Raw genomic sequence first — 16,299 nt, forward strand, 5'->3', positions numbered from 1 at the left:
CTTACACTGCAAGATAATACTGTGCTGTATAAAAGTACAGGCCCATTCATAAACCTGCTCTGATATGCTGGCTTTATTTACTAGTGAAGATAATAAATGATCAGACATCAAATAGCATTATTGCTTTCTCTTTCCATTTCGTAAATAAAGGAACGATGTTTAAATACACTTGAATCTTCTCTTTTCCCTTTCCTCTTTTACTTGTGTCTGAATTGCACATCACATGCCAAAAGCAGATTTTCTGAAGAGCATCTTGATTGCCAAAATTGTTGTTTATAATCTGTAGCTCAAGTTCAAACATCCTTAAAGTTGAAAATGTCTAAAAAGCAATGTGAGGTGGTTTTAGATGATGATTTCAGAGACCAGTTATGAGAATCTAAGATTGATATGCGTTACCGGTCTGCAAATGTTTCTTAAAAGACTTCAAGAATAATAGCTGATTTCTTCTGCCCTCCTAAGAACTGGTGAAAGTACATAGCTTTTTCTATTATGGTATCAGGGGGAAACATCCCCTTCAGCCCATGCACATGCCTAAGGTACCATTTGCAATAGTCCTAATTTGAATAAAGGTAGACTTTAATGCCTGTTTTAGTGTTTCCTGAGTCAGTGCCCTAGACTAGGTATTAATTCAGCAAGATGCTGAGCACTTGCCATCAGTCTGAGTGTCTTCAACTATCACTGCCTTTTACATAAGCTGCTGATCCTCAGTATCTTTCTATAAGCTAAATGTAAATTTTCAGATAAGCTTAGTGATTTCAAGAGGTTTCAAGTTTTCAAGGGCTAACATTAATCCACCTTGATTAGGACAGCTGCTTTTCTAGTTCATTAAATGGCTGTGGTTAAATAATTTAGGCATTTAATTTGACATATGTTGAAAGTTTTGTATAATCTCATCTGAGTTTTAAATATGCATATGGAAATGCTGTCACACAATTTCTGTGTGTCCACTATTTGTGTGCTGCCATTCGTTATGTGACTTGCACAGAGAAAAGAAAATCAGAAGGAACGCATCTCCCCTGTATTTTTTTATTCTAATTGTTTTTTTTTAATTATTACTGCCTTTTTATAAAGTAACCAACAGGAAAAAAGCTATATTAGTTTGAAACTGCCTTGAAAAGTACTGGACAAAATCAGTATTAATAACTAGGAAAAGGAAAGAAAAAAGGCTACAGAAATGGAATATATTCTGTTTCATAAGAAGATGTCCAAAAAAAGAGGTCTCATACAGGAATTGAGAGTAGGAGAATTACCTGACTAGAATCTTAATGCAGTAGGTATTCTCAACTGTTTGAGTGTGAAATAAATAGAGCAAGTTTTGAAGTAGACTAGACAGTATTATGTTTCATTCTTGTTGGCTTTGGTTCTTCCTTCACCAGTCTCCTGAGTGCTCTGTTTAAAATAACTTGGAGGCCATAGCAAAACTGGATTCCCTAGCTGTCAGTTACAGGAAGAAAAATGTCCTGTGTTCACTATTTGTCTTTGGAGTGTGCGTGTATATCACTGTGTAGCAGTATTTCTGGCAATTGAGGTCTGTTTCTGAGTACATTGGAGAGAGCTAATAATATGTTTTGTGAGAACATAATGAGAATTCTTCACAGTGCTTTTTCGGGGCACAGCATGATCCAAATGGCCGTGGCGTAAACTCTCAAACCTGTCAGTGATGGAGCAGAACAGCATAAGGTAAATTCTTAACAGAGTGTGTAGTATGGTGCACTAGCTATGTTCTCGCATAAATATGATTCCCCTGATGATGATTACATCCAGAGGAGAAATAAAAGGAAGTTTTTAGGTGTCTACTTATTGCGCTGAAAGTTTACGGTTAGACTTCTGTATCTTTTGATGGGTGAGAAATCAGTTGACCATGTAAACTTTCAATTTGGCTAAACTTTGCTGTGTCATAAAGAGGGATTTATGTTTTTAGAATAACTCTTGCTCGGTTCCTTTTAGAGTTATTTTAAAATATTCTGCAGTTATTTCCCTTCTTCAAAAGGCAATTATTTGCATTGTAACTGTCCTGGTTTCGGCTGGGATAGAATTCATTTTCTTCCTAGTAGCTGGCATAGTGCTGTGTTTTGGATTTAGTAGGAGAATAATGCTGATAACAGACCGATGTTTTAGTTGTTGCTAAGTACTGCTTATGCTAGTCAAGGACTTTTCAGCTTCCCATGCTCTGCCACATGCACAAGAAACTAGGAGGGGGCACAGCCAGAATAGTTGATCCAAACTGACCAAAGGGCTATTCCATACCATATGTCGTCATGCTCAGTATATAAGCTGTGGGGAGTTGGCCAGGGGGCAGCGATCTCTGCTCGGGAACTGTCTGGGAATCGGCCAGCGGGTGGTGAGCAATTGCATTGTGCATCACTTGCTTTGTATATTATTAATACTATTATCATTATTGTATTGTTATTATTATCATTACTATTTTACTTTATTTCAATTATTAAACTGTTCTTATCTCAACCCGGGAGTGTTTCTCACTCTTACTCCTCCGATTCTCTCCCCCATCCCATCGGGGTAGGGGAAGTGAGCGAGCGGCTGCGTGGTGCTTAGTTGCTGGCGGGGGCTAAACCATGACAGTAACTCATTTTCATCTTAGAACATATTATATTTGTTGTTTTTCTCCCAGCGTATCCTGAATGTAATTGTTTTACAGTAGCTGGTAATTGCGCTTTTCTCATAAGAGAAAGAAAAGTTGCATAAATTTTGTGTCACTGAACTGGCCCTTCAGTAAAATCAGAGGGAATGCAGCCAGGGATTTTGTCAATCCGTTAGTTATCCTTCATGTCTCATCTTGGTGTGCATCCATACAACACATTGCACTAATTACTTAAAAAGAGGCCTTAATAATTTGGATGTTGGAGATCCCAGGCATTTTGGTATAGTCTGCTTTGGTCTGGTGACTAAGATATTTGGTTAATAACATTGCTGTGCTGCTGGACCAGCTTGTTAGAGTGTGCTAGTATTGCTCCTTTCTCTTGGAAAGGGAGAGGTAGAGACAAGGTCCTGCTGACCTCAGTGCATCATATGACTTTATCAACTGCTCAGCAGTTCAAAGCAGGGTAATAACTGGAGCCAGGGCAAATCCTCTTTTGTTTGTTTTACGGAGCTTTTCATGAAAACCCTGCAGTACCCTATTCAGCAGAAAGAAAAATTTATCAGACCAGTGAATGTAGCTGAAAACTAAGGATGGTGAAACACCTGTTTCCTACTAGAGTCATCTCTTCTTTGGGCTTCGTTTACTTCCAGTAAAACGTACTTTCAGTGCAGCCTCCTACCACTTTTGCTGTGTATTATCTTATTCTTGCTAATGCTTTCATGGTTTTGTTGCTTTTGCAGCCTTTTAACCAGCTTAATGATAATGTCGTGCTGCTCATCTGCATTCCTCACATAGTCCAAGAGATCAGCTGTGCCTACACTGTTGAGAGGTTGATTTTTCTCTCTGATAACTTGCATAGTTAGTTACCCTTGTTTCATTGGTTTCATCTCCCTTTCTACTAATTCAGTGAGATCTTTAAAATTTACCTCTGAAATGTCATGATTTGCCTTGTAATAGCAGTGTTGCTCATGTTAATTCTTTAACGTAGTCATTTTACTGTTCTTGTGCCTGATCCCGCATCATTTTTCAGCCTTTGTGTTGTCAATATTTCAGGCTATGCATTTCTATGGACCTTAATGTATTGGGGGTTGGGGATAAGAAACTGTAACTCCAGTCTTTCTCTTCATCCATCATTATTGACTGCTAGTGGTACTGAAGCTCTCTGTCATGTGTCTGTGCAAATTTTCTTTTCTGTATTTGCATATCCTATTTATTTATTTATCAATTTCCTCCTGTGGTTTGTTTTTTTGGTTTTGTTTTGTTTTTTCTGAAAAATAGTGGACTGTGATAGGCAGGTGTTAAGCAGCTTCAGTCTTTTGAGGATTTACCTTCATCCACACTTCATCATTGATTGTTTCAGTGCAAGCCCCCTCGGTTCCTTTTGGAGCTGTAGGCAGTACGTTCTCCAAATCCTGCACGGTCCTCACAGCTTCCTTCTCCAGTGAGTAGAGAGGAACGGAGAAGTAGTTCCCTTCTGCCCAAAAGTGAGGCTGCAACAAGGCAGGACTGCCAGTGCAGCTGCCCTGCACGTGGCTTAGAGCAACTTTAAATGGACACAGGAGATGACGACACCCTAATCCCTCCTGCCTAGTGTTTCTGAGAGTTCAGAAGTCACAGGCAAAGTTACTGAGTGCACTAATGTCAAAGCAAACAAATGGGTTCACTGAAGCTGAGAGTGCAGCTGCCTCTTCCAGTTGAGTGACACCTGCTTTCACCTTCATTTAAATAAGCAAAATGTAAAGTCTTAGGCCACCTGTCAGCTGATTGTTAAAGCCATAGCTACTAAATGAGCAATAAATGGTTAAAACGCAGAGTTTACAATTTTCAGAAAATTTGAGAGTCTCAAAACATGGCACTCTTTCAAAACCCCCATCTGATCTCTACACTTTGGCATGTACCTCATGGTGTCAGGAAAATGAACACATCCCTCTTACTGGACTTGCAAGGAAATGGGTAAAGGTGGTGTCAGGAAAATGGGTAGATGCTCTAACGAAGAATTCACTGGAAACTTCCAAAGTGAGGTGTGCTCGCTCGTTACGCTGCAGTGGAGGATATGGGTTCTGTTCAGCCACAGCCTCCCCATTGATCTTACTGTCTTCTGGGTGAGAATGAGTATCTCCCTGGGATTCTGCCTTGACCCCACTGAAAATGTCTCATCTGCTTTTAGCCAAGTGTCTCTCCATCAGAAGTAGGCTGACATTTCCCCCATTTTTAGGAAAAAAAAAAAATTCTGTACTACTTAGACACTTCCATTTTTCATTCTGCTTGCTTGTTCTGTTCCTGTGATTCAGACAGACAGTCAGAAGTATAAAACTCTTGCTTTTTTAGCAGCAAAGTACTGCTGTTTGGAATGAATACACCAAGCATCATGCTGTGGTTTGTTGTAGGAGGCACACTTGAAACTGAATCACTTGAAATGGTTTTTTAGTGATAAGGTTAGACACTTTTAAAAGTTATTTGATTTGGGAATTCTGATAAGGTTCAGTGTAGGAATCAGCAAGATATTTAGACATCCAGGAAGAGTGCTCTTATATCCACCACATATACCCAACAGAATTGGAGCTCATTATTAATGCACTCACTGTTTCAGAAATATTGTAACACCTGGACCCGCACATTCTTCAAATGGCAGCATGACTGGCTGCCTTCATTTACTGCAGACTGAACAAATGGTGGCTTAAAAAAAATTGACAAAATACCCACTGCTTCACTGGGCTCCATGTGGCTGCACGAATCTATTCAAAATTGAGATTATTACAAGATCAAGACCTTAGTTGGCAGAATAAGGAGTTGGCAAACTTCTGGATGATCTGATGTATTTCTAGTATCATGCTGCTCTGTGATGCTGAGCACCAGGCTTAATATATAGGTCTGCGTATATGTTACCTCCCCAGGATTTTTAGGTGAGAAGAAGAATTTTCATGATACCACTTCTGGTTTTTTTCAGATGGTGAGCTCAGTTAGCCCAGCTATAATATTCTATCTGCCTTAGTACAACAGCTTTCCTCTCCTCTGCAAATGTATTTCTGTCACGTAAGCGGCACATGTCATGAGTTTCTATTGTGCTGTGCGTATGCTGTTCCTTGTGTGTAAGGAATGGCGGGTCCCGGTGTGGTGTCGTAATGAGGCACACGCGTTCCTCCGATGTGCTGTGACTGGGCACCAGGCCAGGGACAAAGGGTTTCCAGTATCCGAGGAATACAGTGCGCTTCACTGCTTCGGAGTGAGGTTTTGCTCTGGGAAAACATGGATTGGCTTCTATGAAAACCATTGGGTCAGGTCTTGGTGCAGTGATGATCCTTATCAGGAATGGATGTGATCCCAAATGTGCTGGTTTGTTCAAACAGTTGTAGTTTAACGATGCTATAGTGAAGAAACATCATTTTATTTTAAATAAAAATGTTTTCCTTGCTATTTTTGTGATGATTCATAGGAAGATGCATAAATTTGGTCTGTTAATTATTTGAATGAGCTCTCCAGCTGAATGGCAGCTTTAAGCCTTTAAGTATCCTGATGCAATGGTGTAGCTTACCCCGTGCCAATGAGATTGGACACTGTGATACTCGGTAGGAATTCGTGTGTGTTAACTGAGCCAGTTTTATGGTCTTCAAAAAGACCATAAAGCCAGCTTTATGATCCAAAAGCAGCATTGCTTTTCCGATAAGCCAGCATTTCCAAAAAAACCCTGTGTAGTGCATACCTGGAATTCAAACGAGGCAGTTGCTGAGCCAGTACAGCAGGGCTTGTGGAAGTACATTTCATAAAAGCCTCCCATGGGCTTTTGGTTCCCCCCCCACCGTTTTTCAGTTTAAAGAAAAAAGTCAGTAAAAAAACTTGAAATAAATCTTTAAAGAGCATATTTAGGAGAGGACTGTCTGCTTCGGTGGGTTATTCCAAAGGCTTTACAAACACAAACAGGAGAGGACATCTGAAATGCAGAGTATATACAGAGTAAAGCAGAGCAGATTTGAAAGGATATGTAAACAAGCATGACTTGTGAGCCAGGGGGTCCTTCTGACAGAAAATTACTGTCTTCCTTCTCCTTCGCAGTGATGGAAACTGTTCTGTTTGTTCCCAAACGGTAAGGAAGAGACCTTCCAGCACAGAAATCAGCAGCATGTGCTTCTTTGCATGTATTAACACCAAGATCTTCCCTGGTGAAATCATTCCCTCTCTCTAACCTTATTTGCGAGCTCCCAAGCTCTGGCAATGCGAGAAGAGCAAACTTGCCTCCTTGGAAGAAGGGGAGAGAAATCTGTTGAGGTCAGCTGTAGTCTTCTGCATGAGTTTTCTTCCCAGTCTTTTCCTGATCCTCAGTTTCAAGGTCCGCAAAAGCTTTCAAATTCTCTTCTCTTCTTACTAAGGATCAGTTTCATCCTGTTGAGGTGTCTTATGGTTTCTGCAGCTCCAAAGCAGATACGAGAGACACTAAGTCTAGTTTAATGTCAGGACTTTTTTATTCTTATGATGGGATTCTTTGCTCATGGAAGGAGGCTCCTCAGCACGAGTGGCTGGGAAAGCCAGAGGGACATGTTCTCAGTTCTGCTGCTTCAGCATGGAGCATCCCTCACAGAGGAGCCCTCTTTTCGCTTTGGAGCTAAACAGTGTCTCCTTTTAGCATGTACTACACTTTTTAATTAACTTGTAATTTGGCTAAATCGCTGCATGGTTGCACTGGTTTGAGGGAAAGTGCAGTCCCTGTCAGGAGTTGCCTTTTTTTCTTTTTGCTGCTAATTTCAGATCCTCTCTCGACAGCATAGGCCCCTCTGTTTTCAAAATAAGTTTGCCAAATCCTGTTTTTTTAGTGTTTTTAGCATTCGTCTCATTCACAGAAATGTTTTAGTAAGAATCACTAAATAAAAAAAACCAGATTCTTCCACCATGTGAACCTTTATGAAAGTTGTAAGTTACTAAAATAGGGCGTTACGATGAGATGTGCTCGTTACCTGTAGGAGGATGATGCTACAGCCCAGCACAAGTTGTTTCACACTTGCTTTTTTCTCATTGTGAAATTTAGATTACATGACTCTGGTTTTGCTCTCTCTCCAATTTAGATTGGATTATGGACAGAAGTAGTTCCTAAAAGTCACCTTGACAGAGCTGTTCCTGTGATTCAAAGTGTAATATGTATTTAGTAAGTCCTTTTCAGAATAAACAACACTCTCTCCTGACTGAGCAGTTAAGGAAACTGGCATATCAGACCTCGGTAATGTTTTGTTGTAAGGCTGGGATTTAATTTAATCCTGTCCTGATGGTCTGCATTGCTGGATCTGTGGTGATGCCTGCTCTGTTCCTCCTCCTCCTCCCAGCTGTCGCACCCAGCTTGTGCAGAGAGAGTAGGTAGAGTGGCTCTGTGAAGGCGGACAAGTGTGTTTATGAAGTCTCCAGTCCCCATCATCTTCCTCATGTTAGCTCAGTTGCAGTGGTGTCTCTGCCAGGGTCCCTCAAAAAGGTAGCCGTGCTTACCGTGGGTATGAAGAGAACGACGAGTTTGTTTACTTGTGCCACAAACAGCGTGGAAACAGTGTTGGGATACATTTAACTTTTCGATGCGGGCAGCTACTCAAATATCATTTATATAAACAAACAAAGGCTGGAAAAATCACGTATTAAAAAGGCATCCTGGTGAGACTTCTTTGTATTTTGCCTCTGTGGGGAAAGGATGTTAACACTTGTGTCCTTCACTGTTTCAAGCACCTCATTTTTCATCCTTGACAGAGCTAAAGCACAAATAGTAGTTGAACTCTTTTTTTTTTTTTTTTAATTCATGTGTGTTGTTAAAATTTTGGAATGCTGATAGTAATTTCATGTTTTACTTCCCTCATCCACACTGGCACATTACCTAAATGTTTTTGAAGCCAGCTTCATCATAAACTCCTTATGCTCAAAGCAAGTGGTTTTATTACCCATGTATAATGGAATGACAGTATTCCACTTGATGGCTGAAAGACTCAGCCTTTTGCTGTAGGTGAACCTCATTCTGTTCTTACTGGTTCTTTTTTCACCTTAGAGAATAACCCTCAGTAACTTCTGTTTTTTCATAAAACAGCATCACTTTACGTACAGCAGAAACAAGCTTCTGGGGTTGGTGTGGAGGTGCCTTCTCTCTTTTTTTGTTGCTGTTGTGTCCTGTACTCATTGTCTCTGTAGTAGGTACTTCTTAGAGCTCTTGAAAGAATTTAATACCTTACTTTTTTTTTTTTTTTTTTTGTTAAGACAATGCTTACATCATTCACAAAAAAACTTGCAAAAGAAATACTCCAATCTTTTCTAATGAGCCTTGTTTTCTCTTAAATCCTTAATTCTCATTTAATATCTTGAATGGATGCAGATCATATTAAACATATTCTGCTACACATTACCATTGTGAATATAAAATGGTGGTTGTTGCATTTCTTTTTCCTTTTACCCTGTATCATCACTGCAAGTTTTTTTTATGACTTTGATAGCATTTACAGGGACATAAGGAAGCAAAAAATACAACCTGTTTTATACATAAAATTAAGAATAAGAATTTGAAAGTCTGATTTTGTCTGTAAAGAATTATGGGCTCTTCTTTAATGCTTTTGTTCTGAAGAGGAATCATACAAGTTACATTACCTTATTTTCTGTATGCTTAAGGTGTTGCATCTCTATTTCGCTGGTATTTTCTTTCTTAACTGTATAGGAACAATGAAGGGATGTTTTGATGACAGTTGACTGAACAAAATACAGAAAGAGTTTCCTCATCCCTTATGTAAGAAAAATAATTTTTACTAAAATACAGTTTTCAGGCTCTGAACAAGGCCTTTAGTGTTTTCCACATGGGAGGAGACTGCCTTGTTCACACAGTGATTCCTGGTTTAGGAACTAGATGTAGTTTTTGCCATTCATTTAATGAAGTAAGGCTTTGATATTTTGAATCTCAAGGACAATGAATAGGCATATGGTCTTTATTTTTCATTAATCCAAATAAAGACATTGTTGCCATCTTAGCTGACAGACATTGTTTCTGTAGCGAAAAATGAGGTGACTTCTTCATTGCTGCTGGAAACCCTGGAACATCCACAACCTTCCCAAAGTTAAAATGTGTTCGGCCTCAATCTAACAAACGCGTAAGTGCATTATACAAACTGATAGATTTATTTTCCCTTAAGGGAACTGAACTGCTAAGCTTCTAATGTGAAGAAAAGACTGGTATTTCTGTCTCTATCTTTTGGATGTTAAACTTGACACTCAGCTGCCATCCATCGCGCCCAGCAGAGAGTCGAAGGAAGCCTCACTGCAGTTGTCAGTCAGCAGACTCTGAGTCAGCATGCGTAATACACAAATAGTTGCTGATTTTTTTTTTTTTTTCCAAACCTGTTATACTAAGACCAAGTGCTAACTAAGCTGAAGGATGAAGTTTCTCCTTTGGTCTTCACTACTACACATACTTTGTGCTCACCGACGTTGTCAGGTGGTAATACAGCACTTTCCCTGATTGTGGAAGATGTGGTTGAGGTCTGGCTAACAGTGAATCCTTGGGAGGGGAATGCATCAGTAGTTGGATCATCTGGGCAACTGGCTTAGCACCAGGACAGACTGCAAGAGACAGAGATCACATAAGCTTCTCCTCTTCCAGACCAGATGGGACATTTTATGTTCAGATGTGGCTCTGGGAGCGATGGAGCTGCTGTAGCAAAACCCTGGAACTCACACTGCTTCTCAAGAGCCAAATCTAAAGCAGGAATGTATTTCCTCTACCAAAAAGGAAAAGGACTCCTAGGTTTTTGACTAAGTTGGAAGCTTCATTAGAAATGTATATTTTGGGAGAATATAGCAAATTTTTGTTGAAAAACAGAACACCTCAAATTTCCAAATCGCACTCAAAAGAGAGAGATTACTGATTTGGAAATGGCTCTGCAGTACTTATTCTCTCTCTCTTTTTATTAAGTTCAGTTCCTCAGACAGCTATAGTCTCCCATGGTACATCACAGCCAAGGACTCACTAAATGCAGCGTGTTTTACCCAGCAAATAGGAAGACCAGAACAGAAATCTTGATCCTTAAAAGGAAAAATAAAATAGGAAAACATTTTTATATGCAGCTCGTAACTTGTCCTAGTTAAAATTCTAGGGCATTTTTCAACAAAAACCTCTTTCTATTAAAGGAAAAAAAAAACGTTCACTCTCCTGATATTTTTTTGACTAAACTTTGTTTATTCATCAAGTTGACCTAATGTGAAAAAACTTGAAAATTCAGCAAATTGCTGAGCCTCATTTCCATAAATGTTGTCTAAGGAAAGGCAGCTCATTTGCATGCTGATCTTGTTTTTCATTCTTCTCTGTTGCTATAAAACCCTGAATAATACCACTGGCTGCATGCTCTTTGTCTCGTTGAAGTCCAAACCACTGCCTTTCTTGAGGATCATCAGATCTAACAAGGGTTAAAGCATTATTTCAGTAATGTACGGCTTTGTATATTCAAAAGTTGTAGTGCAAATGGAAATGCTTGTTTTTATTAATTATGCCAACACTTAGGAAAGAGCTGGTGGGAATGATTTGCACTGCTGCTCATCTCACAAGAGATTCAGATGACTTGTCTGGACAAATTGTTACCCAGAAAGACCTTATTACGTGGCAGTAATAGGGAATGTTTTTGCATTTGAAGCAGAATACAGGACAACATGACTAATTGTGTTGATAGAGTGGCATAATGCTTACTGTAAAATAATGACTCCCGTGGACACTGAGGAGCATGTTAATTAGGAGAACGATGAGTCTTTGTAAAATCGGACGCAAAAAGCAAACAACTTTTATATCAAAAAATTAAGGCAGTGCAATAGACATTAATGCATTTGTGTTGTGTTTCCTGGGCGATCTTTCTATATTATGCTTGTATACAGAGATCTGAACAGCAGGTTCTGTTTTCATAACTTTCTGCCAAACCGTAACAATGTCAACTGGCAGTAAGGGTATTTGGCCCTCAGTACCACGATGTATTGTAAATCTGTTATTTTTGTATAAATAGATTTCTCACCATACAAATTAGATTAGAATCTGATCCTGATTTTGAACAGCAAGTTTCAAATGAGAAGGTCATTTTATCTCATTTGTTAGGGAATAAAAGAGCCCAGCGTCTTTTATGTTACAATTGTATGTAGTGTGGAATAGCAAAACCCCAGTAGGTTTTGGAGTTTTCTTTACAGAAACCATAACCATCCTGGTCCCTGGAAAACACTAAATCCATTCCAAATTTAAGAATTGGAGATTATTCTTGTGTTAGTAATTCAATTTAAAAAACAGGATATCAAACCACGCAAGTTGAACGATTACCTCACTGAGAAGCAAATTATCAGTAGAGAAAGCAAACAAGTTAATCCTGCTCTTTTTTTATAATTCTCAATGGTAAAGAAAAGCTTATTTCCAATATTAAGCTGGGGCTTGACTGCTGTGACAGCAATGGTTATTTTCATGGTTTTTGAACATGGAATGGAAAGAAAAAGTGTGAAAATGTGGAAGAGGCAGTACTCCTGGTGGGATGCTTGGGATCAGAAGTGGTGGATCATGAAAGGATAGTCGGGGCTAGGAGGTGACCCATAAAATAACAGGTCCTGGTGTCATGGTGGTTGTCTCAGGCTGCTGTGTCTCCTGTATCTTCCACTTTCACTGGTCATCACTGTAAGGTCAGGCTTGCTCTCCAGTACTGGCTGGGTAACCAGTGGTTTGCTACAGCCGGTCAGTTAAATGCCTTTCTATGGTGCCAAGATGTTGCCAGTGGTTTGGTCTGGATAATTACTCCTAAATGCTAAGGGACAGTGTTTCTGTTCCCCTTTCTTGTAAGACGACTGTTGGGTTGTCCCTTCGTCCCCTGCTTTCTGTTTCCATGTTGGTCCCTTAATTCTCTTTTGTAAGCTGCGAAACAAGACAGATCTTTCTCCACCATGGTGTTACAGGTGAACTCTTTACTTTGTTTATAGCAGGTGTCAAATCTCATTGCTTTGGGTTGCCTACTCCCACCTCATCAAAATGAGATTGATTGCTGCTTAGAAGTATCACTCGCAGGGTGATGCTTGCAAATCACTTTATGTTGACATACCTGCGGGCAGTGACTCTCTCATCTTCTCCAAACCACAGTTGTTTCACTGCTGCCTTCTCCATGCTTGTTGACCGATAGTCACATATTGTGAATTTCTGTATTGTGCATGTTAAAAATTGTGTGGAAGAAGGATGATCGTTATAGTGTTTGTACAACACATTAAAATACAGTGTCTGGATCCTTCCCTGAACTACCACATGCCCCTACCTTAAAAATGGTAGTCATTTAGATGATAGAAAACCCTAGCTGTTTTTAGCCTGAATGCTACCCTTGACAGAAGGTATAAATACTGTAGGTGGTTGGAGTACTCCAATGCACAGAACTTGTTCGTAGCTGGCTCTTAAACACTGTAACAGCAGATGTGCTGGAATATTATTAAAGAAGTGAATTGGAAAACTAGTAAAACAAAAAAATTGTGAGTCACATAAGATTAATGATAAAAGTGTAAGATTCATTATAAAAGTGATCTCCCTTGAAGCCCTCTGTTACTGGACCTGATGTTACTTTGGAAATCAGAATAATCCATTTCTTAGCTCCAGGTTCTACATTAAATGGGTCTGATAAATATTCTACCTTTCACTGGAAGCTTCAGATTTTGTTAGCTGGTTTTAATATTCATCCGTACAGTGCCTTAGCTGCCTATGTCTCATCTAAAATAAGAGATGATTAAGAACATGCGTTTAGAAGGATGTGGCTAATTTTCTTACATTCATAACGTTTCATGAGAGAATATTCCTTTGATTTGCTAAGAGGGGTTGCAAAGTTGAGGACCATATTTCTTAATTTAAACTGAGGATGCAAGAAGCTGTGTTTTTAGTCCACGGGCTCCCTCTCCTGGTCTGGGAGGCACTTGGCACCAGGAGTTTGATTAATACAGAAGCCAGGTGAAAGTTATTTACAAATTGATTTAATCATGACATAGTGTCAACGGTATCTCCTAACTACTTCTATGTTTAATCAGAGAATTGTGCTCTCCCTAACAGCAATAATGAAATGAATACGGGTGTTGTGATGAATCAGGGTTGCACGGCCAGGTTTATTTTATTCAAATGCCGATTAAGACATATTTCACAAGGACTGAAAGCAATGTCCTACAAACAACTTTTACAAATAAAATCAGTGAACTTGCATATCCATATAACCACATGAACATATACTGTCTAATTGAACTGATACTGTCATGTTTGTTTCTCTGACACCTTCGTGCTCTGCTTTCACCTCCTAATGGTCATACTACATCTAAATTGGACTATTTGCTTATTGTATTTGATAGTGGAGAAAGATGATCTCTGCATTAATATTCTTAGATTAGAGACTTGTTAGTATTGTAAATTGCTTAACAAACTTGAGGCCCTAGGGTCACAAAGCATACCGTGTAGGTAAGAATTGTATCTGTTTAAGAGGTCACTTACTTTTGCCTCAAGTTTTTAAGCCAGTTTCTAAATTTTATGAAATAAACTTCTGGCAGAGTCGAAGAGACATTTTTTGTGTTTTATCTTCCCAGTCTTGCTTTTAAGAATTTTTTTAAGCTTGAATATTTTGACAAGAACAAATCTTTACATGGCTTAAGAAGTGCTACAAATATTCTAGAGTGGTCTTCCCTTTAATGCTTTTAATGCATATGTATATTGCAGCAGACACAATTAAAAAAAAAAAAATCTCTTCAGCTCCAAATAATTGGGAGTAGATGTCTTGTAGTCTTCCCTGAAATGTCACAAACCTTCACATACTTGGACCAAAGATTTTCATGCTAGCTTTGTGCTTGTTTTGTGCTGGTGTAAGTGACCACAGAATATCACAGTGACTCAAGATATGCAGGTCCAAAAGATTTATTCAGAAGATCTGCAGTGCAGGTAGGGGCAGGGCTGGCAGGGGGTTTTGTACGTTTATGAAAATGCAAAACAAGCCCCAGACTGGTGTGAAATGCTTTCCCTTTTAGAATATAAGCCTTTTATTCTAGGGCCTGAGTTTATGACAAATATTGAAAACAGTCCCTAGCATTTTCATTCATGTTAGAAATTGAGTGTAAATTTGTAACAAGGAAGATCCCACCTAGTGAAGTATCAAATTCCACAACTCACTCAGAAGTGCATTTGTGGAGCTGCTACTTTAGGTGTTCCTCTTGGCTCCACTTAAAGCAAGCATTGGCAGTTATGTCTCGTGAAGCAAAAACAGGTTTGAGGGAACTAATTATAGCAGTTCTCTCAATGGATTTATTATTTGTGCCAAAAACACGAGAGATAAAATTTTCATGTGAGCAGAGGATATAAGACGCATGTGAGAAGTGTTAAATACTTTGCTGCTGAAAGCTGGTCTGACTTACACTATAAGAAGGAGGACAGTTGAATAGAAACAAAGCATAATGCATGAGTCAATACAGTCTCTATTTCCTAAAAATTTACTGCTTTTATGTATACTACATCCACTTAAAATGACAACTGTTCACTGTTCATTCTTGTTCATGCTATGCTTCTGGTCATCTGCTTCACCATCTGTGCAAATCTTCTATTCTAGCATCTATTAGGTATCTGTTCAGTTTATTTAAGTTTACAGGGATTGAAATTATTTCTGAGCAAAATATCTAGCCTCTGTAACACCGATGCTCTGAGGTATGCAGGTGGCTTGACACTTGTCAATGGAAAGTAGCTTTAACATGTATTGGTTAAATAGGCAACCTGACAGGAACACAGCACCGTTAACATGCTTTGTTGACTACACTGGTAGCTTGAAACCATGGTAATCATTTAACTTTTTGTACGCTCTTCCTCCTCCCCTCCCCCTATTAATTAAGCCTATTAAAAGTTTAGATTGTAAGGTACATTGAGCTCTTTGGAGGAGTGGCTTTATGCAATGCTACAACTTGTTATGTCTTTTCCATTAAAGCAATATGTGTTTTTTTCTTTTTTTTTTTTTTTCATCTTTTTGTGCACAGGTACTTGGAACACCAAATGAAGATACGTGGCCTGGAGTCCACTCTTTACCCCATTTCAAACCAGGTAGGTCGAAGTACAAAGTTCATCCACATTCTCTTCCTGGAAAGAGACACAGATAATTACATCCCTGCCCACAAGCTTCAAAATGACCTGGTATGCAGTGCATGAACCATAATGTACTTTTTCTAGCTGCTTACATTTTATTGTTCTCAGGGTGGGGTTTTTTCCTTCGTTTCATTTCTTTGCTTTCTTTTGCATTTTCTCCTGTTTATTGCAGTATGAGCCCTGAGCTGCTTGCATTCCTTAGCCACTGAGTATCGTACCTTTCAGATTGCTGGTAGGCTGATTCCAGATCAGTATTATTTTTCTGCAGACCACCCCAAACCTTGAGGAATATTAAAGGAAACTAAAGCATAGAGAAAAGACTTTGTGAAAGCTGAAGTTTCTACTAGATCATCTGTTAGTACCTTTTTGCAAAGGTTCAGTTTTTTAATGTGCGTTGTACTTGAAGTTGTCATATTCTACAATCATTCTTGACAAGCTGTTTCACCATCTGATACTTCTGTGTAAAAGGGAGCAGTTTGTTCCCTAGAGACTAGAAGTACGTTGTCACCTTCATTATGCTATATATATATGTATGTGTATATATGTAATATATATAGTCTTGTGAACTTTTGAGTGAGGATCTTAGAAATACTGTTTTTTAAAC

At 39.0% G+C, this 16,299-nt stretch overlaps 1 protein-coding gene across 3 annotated transcripts in view; it reads left to right on the plus strand.

Moving 5' to 3' along the window:
• CDK14 (cyclin dependent kinase 14) overlaps positions 1-16,299 on the plus strand; it is a 258,581-nt gene that overhangs the window by 203,368 nt on the left and 38,914 nt on the right. For all 3 annotated transcript variants that reach the window (XM_075705351.1, XM_075705350.1, XM_075705349.1), the window contains one exon: positions 15,590-15,653. In XM_075705351.1, the coding sequence (XP_075561466.1) occupies positions 15,590-15,653 (64 nt within the window). The remainder of the gene's footprint in view (positions 1-15,589; positions 15,654-16,299) is intronic.

The sequence above is a fragment of the Pelecanus crispus genome, chromosome 2, assembly GCF_030463565.1.
Source record: "Pelecanus crispus isolate bPelCri1 chromosome 2, bPelCri1.pri, whole genome shotgun sequence".
Lineage (NCBI taxonomy): Eukaryota > Metazoa > Chordata > Aves > Pelecaniformes > Pelecanidae > Pelecanus > Pelecanus crispus.